At 51.0% G+C, this 14,379-nt stretch overlaps 2 protein-coding genes across 3 annotated transcripts; one reads left to right on the top strand and one right to left on the bottom strand.

The window, feature by feature from the left end:
- Positions 1 to 27: 27 nt before the first annotated feature.
- Positions 28 to 5,656, bottom strand: SNX17 (sorting nexin 17). 2 transcript variants are annotated; one of them, XM_006099825.3, is made up of 15 exons: positions 5,350 to 5,656; positions 4,823 to 4,897; positions 3,753 to 3,870; positions 3,178 to 3,242; positions 2,834 to 2,944; positions 2,639 to 2,729; positions 2,404 to 2,491; positions 2,099 to 2,168; positions 1,753 to 1,845; positions 1,457 to 1,660; positions 1,191 to 1,316; positions 956 to 1,033; positions 748 to 822; positions 616 to 657; positions 28 to 523 (listed from the first exon to the last, which is right to left on the bottom strand). In XM_006099825.3, exons 1-15 carry the CDS (start codon positions 5,410 to 5,412, stop codon positions 410 to 412), a joined length of 1,413 nt encoding a protein of 470 aa, XP_006099887.1. In that variant the 5' UTR covers positions 5,413 to 5,656; the 3' UTR covers positions 28 to 409. The 2 variants fall into 2 exon arrangements, with proteins under 2 accessions (XP_006099887.1, XP_006099888.1); XM_006099826.3 differs by lacking the exon at positions 5,350 to 5,656 and adding an exon at positions 5,172 to 5,213.
- A 14-nt stretch (positions 5,657 to 5,670) lies between these two features.
- Positions 5,671 to 10,474, top strand: EIF2B4 (eukaryotic translation initiation factor 2B subunit delta). Its single transcript, XM_006099829.3, is given in 14 exon segments — positions 5,671 to 5,925; positions 6,279 to 6,322; positions 6,609 to 6,660; positions 6,663 to 6,743; positions 6,937 to 7,140; positions 7,667 to 7,749; positions 7,937 to 8,028; positions 8,257 to 8,371; positions 8,521 to 8,597; positions 8,766 to 8,868; positions 9,129 to 9,256; positions 9,376 to 9,553; positions 9,931 to 10,111; positions 10,229 to 10,474. Coding segments are annotated over 14 exon segments (1,569 nt in total). The 5' UTR covers positions 5,671 to 5,894; the 3' UTR covers positions 10,429 to 10,474.
- The last annotated feature ends 3,905 nt before the right edge of the window (positions 10,475 to 14,379 follow it).

Raw genomic sequence — 14,379 nt, 5'->3', positions numbered from 1 at the left:
AAGCAGGGGCAGAGAGGGAACCAGAGGTAGGCAGCAATCAGGCTGAGTTTAATGAGGGGAAGGTGGGCCGGACCATACACAGACCTCTGCCCATCCCCTTGGCCCATGGCCCTGAGGAGCCAGAAGCTGCTGGGGGGAACTATGGTTCCTCCCCCAGGCAGGTAACCATGGTCCCATGGACTTTGTGCAAAATACTAAATGCTAATTTGGCATTGAGGGCCAGCTCTGAAAAGGGGATAATCCTTTGTGCAGCCAGCCCAAGGGGGAAGGGAAGGTTAGGAGGCCCCTGGCCAAGAGGAGAAAAGGGAAAGGTAAGAAGGAAAAGACCCCTGGGTTTGGGGGATACAGGCACAGGGCAAGTTTTTGAACATTCCTCTGGGGTAGAGGGCAGACATCCTAGCACTGGAGATCACAGATCCTCATCTCCAATGCCCTCGAAGGCGAAATTGCCATGGACGTCACTGGCACTGGCATCTGTGCTGGGACTGCCAATTCCCCGCAAGCTCACGGCACTCAGCTTGCTCTGTAACAAAGGCAGGGTGGGGTCAGAGGGCTCAAGCCTCCCTGAAATCCCCCTACAAACACCCACTTCACCAACCCTCATGGGAAACTCACTGAGAGTTTGACCATGGACTCCCGGCTGGCATCAGGTGACTCCTGGGGAAGAGGCAGAGATGTCAGAAAAAGGCTTCTCCTATCCCCGGATAGGAGAAGCCTGGGGCCCAGGTACTGATACTTAACACTTACAAGCAGCGGTGGGGATTTCACTGCTTGCTGGCTGTCTGAGCGTCTCAGGGTGCCCCCCACCCGCCGGCGCAGCATCTGAGGATGGAGATACAAGGCACTGATAAGGGCAGGACCACTCCCTTGGGAATCCCCAGCACTTTCCCCTCCCTCACACCTGGTACAAAAGGCAAGGTCGAGCACAACTACCTGGTCCACACTTGCTACTTACCTTCCTGATACTGCCGCCGGATTTCTTCACCATCAGTTCATCTACCATGGACTGCAAACAGATGCTCATCATGATAGCCTGAGGGTGAAAGGAGAGCTCAGCCTAGAGTTGCCATCCTGAGCCCGGTACCCCTAAGACAAGGACTCCCACTCACATGCAGTCCTGGAAGCCCTAGACTTGGGTATCTAATAGAGGCGGTGCAATGGGGTCCAGAGGCCTGAGGGTGGGCTCACACCTGGGGGCTGGTGATGGTGACCCACTGGAGCCGGTCCTTGCTCATGAGGTATTCAAAAGCCAGTTCCAGGCGCACCTCACCCCGGCCCCGGCCCGGGCTGCTTGTGCCTCCGCTGGGCAATGGCACCTGGGAGAGAGAGGGATTAGGCCGAGTTCATTCTCATCAATCTGCCATGCTCTCTGACTCACTGCAGCCCAGCCCATTTCTGAAGCTGATGGCTTGTCAGACCTCCACCCCAAAGGCTTCTCCCTTCCACCCCAACTCACAGAGGAGGTGACCCGCCAGCACCGCATGCGGGTAACCCGGAAGGAGCCTTCGCGGAGTTGCTGGCCAGGCAGGCGGAGCTGGAGGCTGAGCTCACTGTTGCCTGCGCTCACCACTACTGGACAGTCCTTCTCCGGGAAGTCAGCCACACAGGCATCGAAGCGCAAGTAGCCATAGTGCCGCAGCGTCTGAGCCAGCCGCAGGAACTGAAACCCAGTCACCACATGGGGTTGGTCAGGAGGGGAAGCGGGGCAGCTCAGAGGAAGCAGCCCCTTAAAGGGAGACAGGCAGAGCTCACCTCCTTCTTGGAGACCTTCTCTTGCAGCGATTTGAGCTGCCGGTGCTGCTCCTTGGTGACCAGGATCCACCCACGCTCAATGTCTGATACCGTCTACAATGAAGACAGGGGCTGAGTCAGAGGTACAAGGAGAAGTGTCTACCTCTATCCAGCCTGACCCCGAGCACCACATTTGAAGAACCTCTTTGCAGTGAGTCCTTGACCCTGACCAGATGTTGTGCCAGGTACCCTGCTAATATTCTAGGAACTTCCCCCATGGAGAAAAGACATGAAGGGAGTTTTCCTGGCAGCGTGGGAGACCAGAGTCATTTTCAGAGGAAGGGTTCTGAAGCACCTCCAAGCTCACCTGAGCATAAAGCAGGTTCAGGCCAACCCGGTTCTCCATGACATCATCATCATAGGCAGAGTCCCAATAACTGTGAAGCCAAGGGGTGGAAAGGGGTAATGGGACTGAGCTGGGGTAAGGCGAGAGGTAGACTGGAAAATAGGGGCAAAACAGGAACAATCTAGAACTATTGGGCTAATGGTGGCACGATGGGAGGAAGCTTGGTACAAACACCCAGTGCTACCCCCTTGTCCAGAGTATTCTGTCTCATACGTGGCCCCAAAATTCAATCTAGCGCTTCCCCCTTCTCCAAGCCCAGCCCTGACCTCTTTCTTAGCACAATCTTATACTCTTGACTCCGAAGGCTGGTAACTGACACATAAGGCAGCTCGAACTCTTGCAACTTCCGTACAACTACAGGTTAAAAATAAAACAGAAAAATGTCATGAGACTCAAGGGGAGGGAAATCAAGAGGGAAGCCCTGAGGAAATGCCAGCGGGGAGATGGAGGCAAATTCACTACTGGAAGCACAGGGTAGCAGTGAAGTACAGAGAAACTCACAAGAAAAGGCTCCATCCTCTTTTTCTCGAACTAGAAAGAGACTAAAGTATCCGATCAAGTCATCGGGAAGATCCAGCTTTGCAGCCACAGCCTGTGGGTAAAGAAGGAAGTACAGCTCACCATACTGGCTGGTTCCAATCAACCCCCAAACCTGGGACCCTGGGGTGCAGGGGTAGTGCAGAACTAGCACCTCACCTCCAAGACATCTTCAGTCTGATCTGAAGTTAGCACATTAACCAGAACTTTCTGCCCATTGCTGAGCAGCACTTCCAAGGAGACCTCTTCGGTGGGGACTTGCTGTGTCTCCTGGGAATGGAAGCCACCACTTTGTTAACCCCTGCCCAACTCTGTGTCTAGGTCCCCCTGGTGTCTTTATTCTCAGCTGCTTAATTACACGTTTCCCTGATTTCATCGGTACAGCAGAAGCCCCATTCCATAAAAAAATGGTGCCAGGATGACTCCTCTTAGCCATTCATTCAAGTGAAGTGGCCCTACAGGAAGGCCCTTCCCTTAAATCTTGGCCCCACCCCAAGCCTCACCTGTTGTGCTCGCCGCAGAAAACTATTGAAGGTCTCACTGCTCCCAAGCAATGGGTCTTGCCGAACTGCAGGGGCAAGAAAATGATGTTCCAGTAACTTAAGACTCCTCCTTAGCTTCTCACAGTTATCTTGGTAAGTCCCCCCCCCCCCCTTCTCATTTCCTGAGCTGATGGTGGCCTGTCACATTCCAAGCTGGCCTCATCTCATTCACTGTTTGCATGAATTCTTGACCTGCTCCACCCTTCACTGCCATCTAGTTGATCAGTCTATGGAACTAGGGAAATAACAATGATGTCCATCAAAAGCACATCAGATACAAATTAAGTTCTCCCCACCGATCTAAACTGCTTTAAGACTATTCAGTGTCATATTAGTATTTCTCATAGATGTTAGTGCCCAGGTTGCTTTGCTAGTATCTACAGCATCCTTGCATGCTACTTACTCTTGCTAATGAAGTACAGATCACACAAGAAGCTTTCCATATCTAGAATTTAGGACCTTCTACAGAACCAGCTATCTGGTCTCTCCCCATAGTCCTCAACACAGCCAGCCTAAAGTTCCCTCCAACCACTCACCAGCTTGCATGTACTTCTCTAACTGCTCTCTCCTCTGTTCTACCTCAGCAGGTGTCAAAGAGAAGAGCTTCTTTGGGGGAAATGCAGGAAGCACATTGGCCCCATACTCCTTCCGAAGCTATTTAGAGAAAGATACAACCCTTCACATACACAGCAAACAAGAATAGGCAATCCACACTCAATGTTGTTTTGGGCTCCCTTTCCCTTCCCTCAGTCCCTGCTTTCCAATCTAACTTTGTCATCCATGAAGCAATTCCTTTGGCGGAAGTAGCAAATAAAGCCGCCCCTCTGTCCTAGATATAAGTTCTTTCCTATCTGTGTACAAGTCAGTCCCTTCACAATGTGGGGAGGGTTTTTGTATGGGACCTAGGGAGCCCCTTGATTATCTAGAGCAAGACTGTGTTCATTGGATCCTCACAGGAAGCAAAGGAAAATTTCCTTTAAAAGGAAAACTTATGTACAGCATTGAGGGACTTATAGAGGCTTCACAGATCAATAAGTCCATTTTTCAGTTGTAGGAACCGAGGCCCAAAAAAATTAGGTAACTTGCTCAGGGTTGCACAACTAGTTACCAGTAGAACCAGGACTCTGTTCAATACAGAGTTCACAACCTGGTGAGAATAGCAGAGAAATATTGCATCACAGATACATAAAGATAACTGGAACAGTTACACTGAGATGAGCTACAGAACACAGAAGGAAACTGGTTAATGGTTTGTACAAGCAGGGAAAAGAATCTCAAGTTGCAGCTCAGATGACAGAAAAGAATGTGCTTTGGCAGCTGAAAGGGGGGTGGGCGGGAGGTACTTTTTCATGCACAGGCACAGCCTGAAGTTAGCCAGGGGTCAGGGAAGCAGGAAGGAGAAGTGAGCACAGGGAGAAACAGTCAGAGGGCAGGCACTCAGCTTCTCAGGAGTTCCCCGGAAGTGTCAAACGATAAGATAAAGTCCCAGGGCCACCCCTGCAGCAGTGACTTCGGAGGAACTACAGCTACGGGAAAGCAATGAGGGGAGACACGGACGACCAGAGACGGGCTCGAAGCTGCCTCAGGGCAAGGGTGCGAGTCCCACCTGCTCGTGCAGCCCCAGGAGTTGGCTGTAGCGCACCCGACAGTGCAGGACTCCATTCACGTGAATGTTATAGGCCTGAGGACACAAAAGCAGGCAAGCATTTTAGGGTCGCGGTCCGGGCGACCCCCTTGAAGAATCCGGGTCGGAAGCTGCCTGGCACAGCTCCACCTGAGTAACGCGCCGAGACCTTCCGAGGGTCGGTCAGTCTGTTTCCCCAGGTCCAGGTCCAGGTCCAGGTCCCCGAGCAGAAGGACCAGCCTGGGGAAATCTGGGCGCTCGCGTCGCAGTCTCTCTCCCCAAAAGGCCAGGGACGCCCACCACAGTAGCCGCGGCCCAACGAAGGACCTACAGGAGCTGGGGCGACCTTTGGACGCATCTGGGACGTGACACAAACTCCCAGCAAGGCCGTCGGGAGCCGGCGGCCTGGGAACAGACCCGAAGGCTGCGGCCAGGCCTCGGAGGCCGCTGGGAGAGGGCTCCGGCCCGTTATCCCCGCCCCTGCCCGGCCGGCTCCAGCCGCTCCTCACCACGTAGGCGGAGCCGCCGCTGTCCCCGCTGCGGGACTCGGTTTCAGGAATGGAAAAGTGCATGTTCCCTGCGGCAGGGCCCGGCCAGGCACCCGACTGGGAGGCCGCGGCGGCTTTGCACGCTCGCCTCCGCTGCTCAGCGCGTCCCCGCAGCCTCACTCGCCATTTTGGGGGCGGGGGTCTGGGATCGGATGCGGGAAGGGCGGTGGGACGTCCGCTCTTGGACGCGGCGCGCGGGCATGCTGGGAATTGTAGTCCAAAGGGCGGGAAGAGACTGCCGGGACCGGAAGGCCCAAGCCGAGAGGGCCCTCATCGCCACCCGTAGGCCGCGGAGCGTGGGTATGCTGGGAACTGTAGTCCAAAGGGCGGGAAGAGTCTGCCGGGACCGGAAGGCCCAAGCCGAGAGGGCCCTCATCGCCACCCGTAGGCCGCGGCGCGCCAGTGCATGCCGGGGCTGGTAGTCGGCGGGGGCTGAGCGCCCCGGGTGCCGGACAGGAGGTGCTGGAGTCCCTGCGCCCGCGGGGCGGAGCCTAGGACCCAGGGAGATGGCTGCCGCGGCTGTGGCTGTGCGCAAGGGTGAGTGAGGGCCGGGTGTGCGAGCCGACGGACTCCGGGCGCTCCCGCTGGGCCGTGAGGCGCTCGGGGCGCTGTCGCTCAGTGCCGGCGACGCCGGTCCGTTCTGCCTCGGGCGCCGTCCGTAGCCGCGGACCGCCGGTTCCCGGGAAAAGCGTGGGTGCGCCCTGTTCCTTCCCCCGCCTACCCTTTGATCCTGCCGCGCACGGCGTCCCCACGCGAGTCCTTGGCTGGCCGCCCGCGTGCCGGCGGCGCCGCGGACATGCCGACCCACCGGCCCGCTGCGCCCTGTACGCGTCCCCCCAAGCCCTCCCGGAGCCTCTCGGGGTCACTCTGTGCCCTGTTCTCCGATGCAGACGCGGGATCCGGGATGAAGGCGGAGCTTTCTCCTCGGCCGGGGGTAAGTGCGGGGCCTCCGCCTTCGCCCGTCGGGCGCTGCTCCGGAGGCTGTACCCGCTTCATTCCGCCCCAGCTCCCACCCGTGTTTCCCTTGATTGCTCAGTAAAGCCTGGAGCTTTTAGGGTTTTATCGCCCCGACGGGATGGGACTGTCCCTGGATGGGACTGATCCGTGTGGGGTGAGAGTTGGGGAGGTTTGGAGACTCACCTTCTGGGGATCTGGGGAGCGTCCCGCCGTGTTTACCTCCGGACACGATGGGGAGGAGCAGTGTTCTGTGTGTGTCTTAGGCGGCGGGGAGGGAGATGACCCAAGAAGAGAAGCTGCAGCTTCGGAAGGAAAAGAACAGCAGAAGAAGAAACGGAAGGAGGAAAAGGGGGCAGAACAAGAAACTGGCTCTGCGGTGTCTGCACCCCAGTGTCCAGGTGTGGGGGCTTTTCCCCGAGGGCGGTGGGGAGCTGGTAGAGGGACGTGGCAGAGGGGCGGGCAGGCCGACCGGGTTGGAGCCGGTGAAGGTGGGAGAAGGTGAGCGAGCCGAGGAGGGAAGCTTGGTTGGTAATAAAGCATAGAGGTATTGCCAGCCTGGGGGTTGGGCATCTCTTCCTCTCTCGTTCGTAGGCCCCGCCAAGGAGCCGCCAGGACCTGGCAGCCAGCTGGGTCCTGCTGGAGAGAAGGTGCCAGCTGCTCGGAGCAAAGCTGAGCTTCGTGCGGAGCGGCGAGCCAAGCAGGAGGCCGAGCGGGCCCTGAAACAGGCCAGGAAAGGGGAGCAAGGAGGACCGCCGCCCCAGTCCTGCCCCAGCAGCTCGAGCGAAAGCCCCTCAGGTCTGTATCTTCCTTTCCTTGTAAGACCTCTGTTTGACACTGATTCTTTTTTTTTTTAAATATATTTTATTGATTTTTTACAGAGAGGAAGGGAAAGGGATAGAGAGTTAGAAACATCGATGAGAGAGAAACACCGATCAGCTGCCTCCTGTACACGCCCCACTGGGGATGTGCGCGCAACCAAGGTACATGCCCTTGACCGGGAATTGTACCTGGGACCTTGAGTCCGCAGGCCGATGCTCTATCCACTGAGCCAAACCGGTTAGGGCGACACTAATTCTTGTGTTTGCCCAGGAGTCCCCCTAGTAAAAAACAGCTCTAGTCTCTGATTCTTTGCCTAGGTTCTCAGAGTTCAGAATTCTCCCCCAAACCTCATCCTACCTGATTTCTCTATTTTTTTTTACCCCTCCTTCTGTCCAGTTTTTCTGGATGTCTCTTATGCCCTAAAGAAAGAAAGGAAGAAAGAAAAAAGAAAAATTCTCAATGTCACCTACAGAGTCTTGAAAACAGGATCGTTATTTTTTAGGTGTGAAACGTCTCCCTGAGCACACTCAGGCTGATGACCCCACGCTTCTGAGGAGGCTTGTTAAAAAACCAGAGCGACAGCAGGTAGGAAGTGGTGTGTGCCAGGAAGAGCCCAGGGAGATGGGACGGGAGGAAAGGTGCTTGGGACAAAAATGAGACCCTGGAGGATGGGTATTTGGGACAAAGTAGTTTCACTGTTTACTTCCTTTCTAGCTTCGTCACATAAGTTTTAAACTCTAGGCCATTGGTTTTATTCCCCTATTTTGTCCAGGTTCTTACACGAAAAGATTATGGATCCAAAGTCAGTCTCTTCTCCCATCTACCCCAGTACAGCAGACAAAACTCTCTGACCCAGTGTATGAGGTAGGATCTTCCGCCATAGCTTTTAAGTCTGAGGAGTTTTAGTATTATGTATCGAAAGTGACTGGAAATTTGAGATTGGATCTGTGGGAAGGAGCATGCACACGAGGCAAAACTCTAGTGGAAATGGGGGTGTTTGTGCTAGTGAAGGAAGTTCCTTTTCACTAGGGGCAGGTGGGCAGTAAGTGCTCCAGCTCCCTTGCACAGTGTGTGACACCGCCATCCCACCAGCATCCCATCCTCTGTGATCCACCCAGCCATGGTGCGACTCGGCCTGCAGTACTCCCAGGGCCTGGTCAGTGGCTCCAATGCCCGGTGTATCGCCCTGCTACGTGCCTTGCAGCAGGTATGCCCAGTCCTGTCCCAGCCCACCTTCCCCAACACTATCCCAGCTTCTCTCACCCTCAGAACACTTCCTTCAGTGAGGCTTCCCTATCCCCCTTCCAGAGACCTTTACTAGGGGGCATTTTGTTGATCGGCTTGTGTACACTACAGGTGATTCAGGATTACACAACACCACCAAATGAAGAACTCTCCAGGGATCTAGTCAATAAACTAAAGCCCTATTTCAGGTAAGGACAACCACTACAAGCCCACTCCCAGCTCACCTAGTCCTTTTCCTGTACCTTTTCTCTTGCTCTTCTACGTCTTTTTCATCTCTCTGTTCTCTGTCTTCCTCTTAAGTAATTTATTTTTTAAATTGTGAAGAGTCGCACAAATACCAGGTGTTCTTGTTTTAGCTTCCTGAATCAGTGCCGCCCCCTGTCGGCAAGTATGTACAACGCCATCAAGTTCCTTAACAAGGAGATCACGGGTGTGAGCGGCTCCAAGCGGGAAGAGGAGGTGATGAGTATGAGAAATGAGCAAGGCATGCACCTGGGGTAGAGCTGAGAAACGTATTCAGGACTCCTAGGAGGGACAGCGTGGCCATTCTGCCCGGGTCAGGGGTTGAGGAAGTGGTTGGGCTGTCTGAATTGCCATCTTTGGGTCCCCTTCAGGCAACCTCGTCCTCCTTGAGCCCATCATTATACACATATTCATGGCATGGTCATCAGGAAGAAATGTGTCCGTTTCTTGTTCCCTAAGCATCTTACTCCATTTAGGCCAAGTCAGAACTTCGAGTAGCTATTGATCGGTATGTGCAAGAGAAGATTGTGCTTGCAGCTCGGGCTATTTCACGCTTTGCTTATAAGAAGATCAGTGATGGAGATGTGATCCTGATATATGGATGGTATGGTCCAGTCGCTGTGACTGAGAAAATTGGGGGGAGGGGGTGCTTTCTGCCCTTTAGAATGAGCTGGCCATCAGCTAGTAACATTATAACTAAATCATCCTGTCCATTCACTCCAGCTCATCTCTGGTATCACGAATTCTTCAGGAGGCTTGGATTAAAGGCCGGCGATTTCGGGTAGTTGTGGTGGACAGCCGGCCACGGCTGGAGGGAAAGCACATGCTACGCTCTCTGGTCCGTGCTGGGGTCCCTGCCTCCTACCTGCTGATTTCTGCAGCCTCCTATGTGCTCCCAGAGGTGAGGGCAGAGAAAAGTAAACCCTTTAGTCCAACTTCGGGGTCCCACCTTCCAAGGGTTACAATTACTTAGAAATATTAGCATTGTATAGCCCTGCTTATATTTAATAAGAAAAACACGACAGCATGTTGTAATAGTCTAGTTACTGAAGGACATTATATTAAACTAGCAACCACCAAGAGGGAATAGGACAAAAAGCAACTTCAGAGTTTCATTTCCTGTGGGAGGTGCAATGTGTCATTGGTCAGGTGTTTTCCAAGAGCCATTATTAAGGTTAGTCATTGTCTTAATATTGCTGTCCTGGGCAGGAGTGGGGCACCTTATTTTGCAATTCTGCATTGATCACAGATGACATTCTCCCCCCTCCCCCCAAATAGGTTTCTAAGGTGCTATTGGGAGCTCATGCACTCCTGGCCAATGGATCCGTGATGTCACGGGTCGGGACAGCACAGCTGGCCCTGGTGGCACGAGCCCATAATGTGCCAGTACTGGTCTGCTGTGAAACATACAAGTTTTGTGAGCGTGTGCAGACTGATGCCTTTGTCTCTAATGAGCTAGGTAAGGAGGCTCAGGAGGGTAGCAAAAAAGGTTCCAGGGACTGAACTTTGGGAGAGGGGAGGTTGAACGACAACTTACTTTCTAAAAGGACATAAATGGGTACACCTCCCATTGCAGATGACCCTGACGATCTGCTGTGTGAGCGAGGAGAACGTGTGGCACTAGCTAACTGGCAGAGCCACCTGTCCCTACGGTTATTGAATCTGGTCTATGATGTGACTCCCCCAGAGCTCGTGGATCTGGTGATCACAGAGCTGGGGATGATCCCCTGCAGTTCTGTACCTGTTGTCCTACGAGTCAAGAGTAGTGACCAGTGAGTGGAGGACACAAGGTCAATAAAGGACATATCCCTTCACTCAGCAACTCTGCTGCCTTTGTCTCTTTTTAGCATCGCCACCACACGTTAGGAGTCCAGACTCCCCAACTCCTCTTGGCACCTGCTACCAATCTCAGACTTTTACAGAGACCCTTTCAGGTGACTAGCTCCATGCTAGTGTTTTGGGGCCAAGGTGAAGGTCAATATGGAGACCAAACACTATTCCAAGTCTTCAATCTTTTATCAAGCATCTAAGTGCCAGACACTGAGCTAGATAGATATAAGGAGGAATAAAGGGTCAAATAAGAGTCCTAACTTTAGAATTATGAATTAATATATTTATATTAATAGTTTATGTATATTAAGTAATTACATATTAATAAGTATTTAATATCCTTAGTATTGAGTACTTTGTGCCAGAAATGGTTTAATTCCTTTCTTATCCATTTATGCAGCTTTATCTAACTCTGAAGAGATTTTAGAAATGAGAAAACAGGCACAGAGAGGTTATTTGCTAAAGCAACACAGCTAAGGCACAGAGAGGTTAAGTTATTTGCCCAAGATAACACAGAACTAAACCAGCATGTGATCTCAGGCGTTCTGAATCCAGAGACTGTGCCTTTAACTTTTATTAAGGAACATTCATCATGGTTATCTCAAAATGGCTTTGTACAGTTGATTCCTTTGAATCAGGGTCCAAACAAATCCATACATTATATTTGGTTATTGTTTTAACTTTCTTATAACTGGAAGTAGTCTTCCCCACCCCTCTTATTTTCTCTTTACATTGACTTTTTCCAGAAACCAGATTGACTGTTTTCATACTGCCTCACATCAGGAGGCAAATAAAAATGGTTGCTTGTTCCATTTTCAGTGATGAATGAGTCGAGGCATTTTGAAGTTTCCTATCCATTGATGATTGTTGCTCGAATTATGTTATCAGGGAATGCAAAATGAGGATTCCACCTTCTCCCCTAATTCTATCATTCTTTCCACATAACTAGCTGATAATCTATACTAATAAAAGGGTAATATACTAATTAGACTGGGAGACCTTCCGGACGTCCTTTCGGACAAAGCCATGGTGGCGGGGCTGAGGTAGAGGCCATTAGGGGCGATCAGGCCAGGAGGGGAGGGCAGTTGGGATTGATTAGGCTGGCGGGCAGGTGAGTGGTTAGGAGCCAGCGTCCCAGATTGTGAGAGGGATGCCCGACTGCCAGTTTAGTCGGACATCCCCTGAGGGATCCCAGATTGGAGAGGGTACAGGCTGGGCTGAAGGACAGCCCCCCTCCCTCCCCGTGCACAAATTTCATGCACTGGGCCACTAGTATTCTATAAAGAACTCTTTTTAAAAAGATATATTTTATTGATTTTCCACAGACAAGAAGGGAGAGGGATAGAGAGTCAGAAACATCGATGAGATAGAAACATCAAACAGCTGCCTCCCGCACACCCCCAACTGGGGATGTGCCTGCAACCAAGGTACATGCCCTTGACCGGAATCGAACCTGGAACCCCTCAGTCCGCAGGCCGACGCTCTATCCACTGAGCCAAACCGGTTAGGGCAGAACTCTTTTTTTTTTTTTTTTAAATATATTTTATTGATTTTTTACAGAGGGGAGGGGAAAGGGATAGAGAGTTAGAAACATTGATGAGAGAGAAACATTGATCAGCTGCCTCTTGCATGCCCCCTACTGGGGTTGTGCCCGCAACCAAGGTACATGCCCTTGACCAGAATCGAACCTGGGACCCTTGAGTCCGCAGGGGGACGCTCTATCCGCTGAGCCAAACCGGTTAGGGATGAACTTTTTTTTAAAAAAAAAAATACTTTCTATTCCAGAGAAGAAGGGAGAGGGATAGAGAGAAACATCAATGATGAGAATCACTGATTGGCTGCCCCCTGCATGTTCCACACTGGGGATTGAGACTGCAACCTGGGCATATGCCTCCTTTATATGTCGACAGTTAACCACTGAGCCACACCGGCAGGGCAAGAACTCCCTCTTAATTTTGATGATTGAGTGGTATGCTCAATATAAAAACAATGAGTTCATAATGATCTTTTAAAAAGAGATAAAAAGTAAAAAAATCAGTAAGTCATATACCACTGGAAACATCTAGTTATCAATTCCTGAAAACTGGCAAATAAGAGGTTGAAGCATTTTTACTGCCTTTCCAGTATGAACTGTAATTCAGAATAATAGCTAATGAGAAAAAAACACACGCTGATTATATTAAGGAGAAGCTGCCTGTGTGGATGTGGGAGGCTGGAGGCAGAGGTGGGAGTCTTCACTCCATATATTAAATTTTGAACCATGTGACTGTCATTACTAAAATAAGTACAATTATTAATATAAAAGGATGTTGCAATTGTTCAAGTCAAAGATAGCCTAATCTGAGGCAACAGGAATGAAAAGACAGATCTGTTCATTTCAGAAGCATTTAAGATCTGATGTACTGAGGAGCCAAACCTCAAGTGCACCAACTTTTTGCTCTCATAAAGGAATTGGTCCTAAGCCATAGAGGGGGTGGGGTGGGTGGGAGACTCTTTATTCCAGTTTATAAAAATCTTAGCTAGTTGACCTATGTATGAACCAGGAGGTCATGGTTTGATTCCCAGTCAGGGCACATGCCCGGGTTGCAGTCTTAATCCCCAAGTAGGGGCATGCAGGAGGCAGGTGGATCAATGATACTCTCATCATTGATGCTTCTAGCTCTCTCTCCCTCTCTGAAATCAATAAAAATGTATTTTTTTTAAAATATTTTTTATTGATTTTTTACAGAGAGGAAGGGAGAGAGAGAGAGAGTTAGAAACATCGATGAGAGAGAAACATCGATCAGCCGCCTCCTGCACATCTCCTACTGGGGATGTGCCCGCAACCAAGGTACGTGCCCCTGACCGGAATCGAACCTGGGACCTTTCAGTCCACAGGCCGACGCTCTATCCACTGAGCCAAACCAGTTTCGGCAATAAAAATGTATTTTTTAAAAAATCTTAGCTAGTTCCTCCCATGCTTTCCTTAAATGTTTTATGTAAGCAAGGGGTTCAATAGGTGAGATTTGTTAATGTATAAAACATTCAAACCTGTAAAGAATTCTTGTGAGTTTATTTGAGCCAAACTCTCGACAGTTGCCAGGAAGCAGAATCTCAACATATTGATAGTGCTCCAGAGAACGGCCGTCTTTCATTGTGTTTTATACACTACAATCAAAAGAGGAGCTGTAAGTGGGTTACATGAAATCCACTGGTGACAGATTAGGGAGGCAGGAGAAAGCAAGAGGGGAAACCTCTGAGATTGGATAAAAAGTAAAATGACACATGTTTCCTTTACACAGGTGGGTGCAGGGTAGTTAAGTCAACAATTAACATGATAATAACGAGGGGATTTGTGGTCTCTGCCCTGTCACCCTGGTGCATTGGCTTCGCCCTGAGGGTTCCGGAAAAAGGGAAGTTACAAGTTACCCTGATATTCCAGTTATGTTATCTTAGATGCAAAAATAGGCTGGCTCAGTAAAGATCAAAGTTGATCTCTGTCAAGGAAGATACTGGCCTAGGACACGACTACACACTATCAACTACTTTGTAATTAAAGGTTTTAATTTCAGACCATCCTTTGTGGTTACTTTAAGTCTCTTGAGTTTGCCAAGCAGGCCTTCCCTGAGTTAGTCAGGTTAGCATTGGCTCCTTTTCGTCCACAGATTGGGGAAGAAAAAAGATTTTACCATACCCCTCCCATGTATTCATACATCCTAAGCTCTCCTATTGTTCGTGGAGACCCGTGAAACTGTATGGCTTCAAGTGCTTCAGGAAAGGGCAGAACTCATTACATTCTTTCTTCACCCGCATCCCAGCACCTAGTGAGGGAGTGGGGCAAAGCCGGAACCAAGGCCAGTGTCCAAGCCGGAGTCTCACTCGCGCGCAGGGTCCCCACGTCAGGCTTTTCTCCCGCTC

This window comes from Myotis lucifugus, unplaced genomic scaffold, assembly GCF_000147115.1.
Source record: "Myotis lucifugus unplaced genomic scaffold, Myoluc2.0 scaffold_285, whole genome shotgun sequence".
Taxonomy (NCBI): Eukaryota; Metazoa; Chordata; class Mammalia; order Chiroptera; family Vespertilionidae; genus Myotis; species Myotis lucifugus.
The sequence above is the reverse complement of the archived record's forward strand: the minus strand, read 5'-3'. Positions and strand labels throughout refer to the sequence as shown.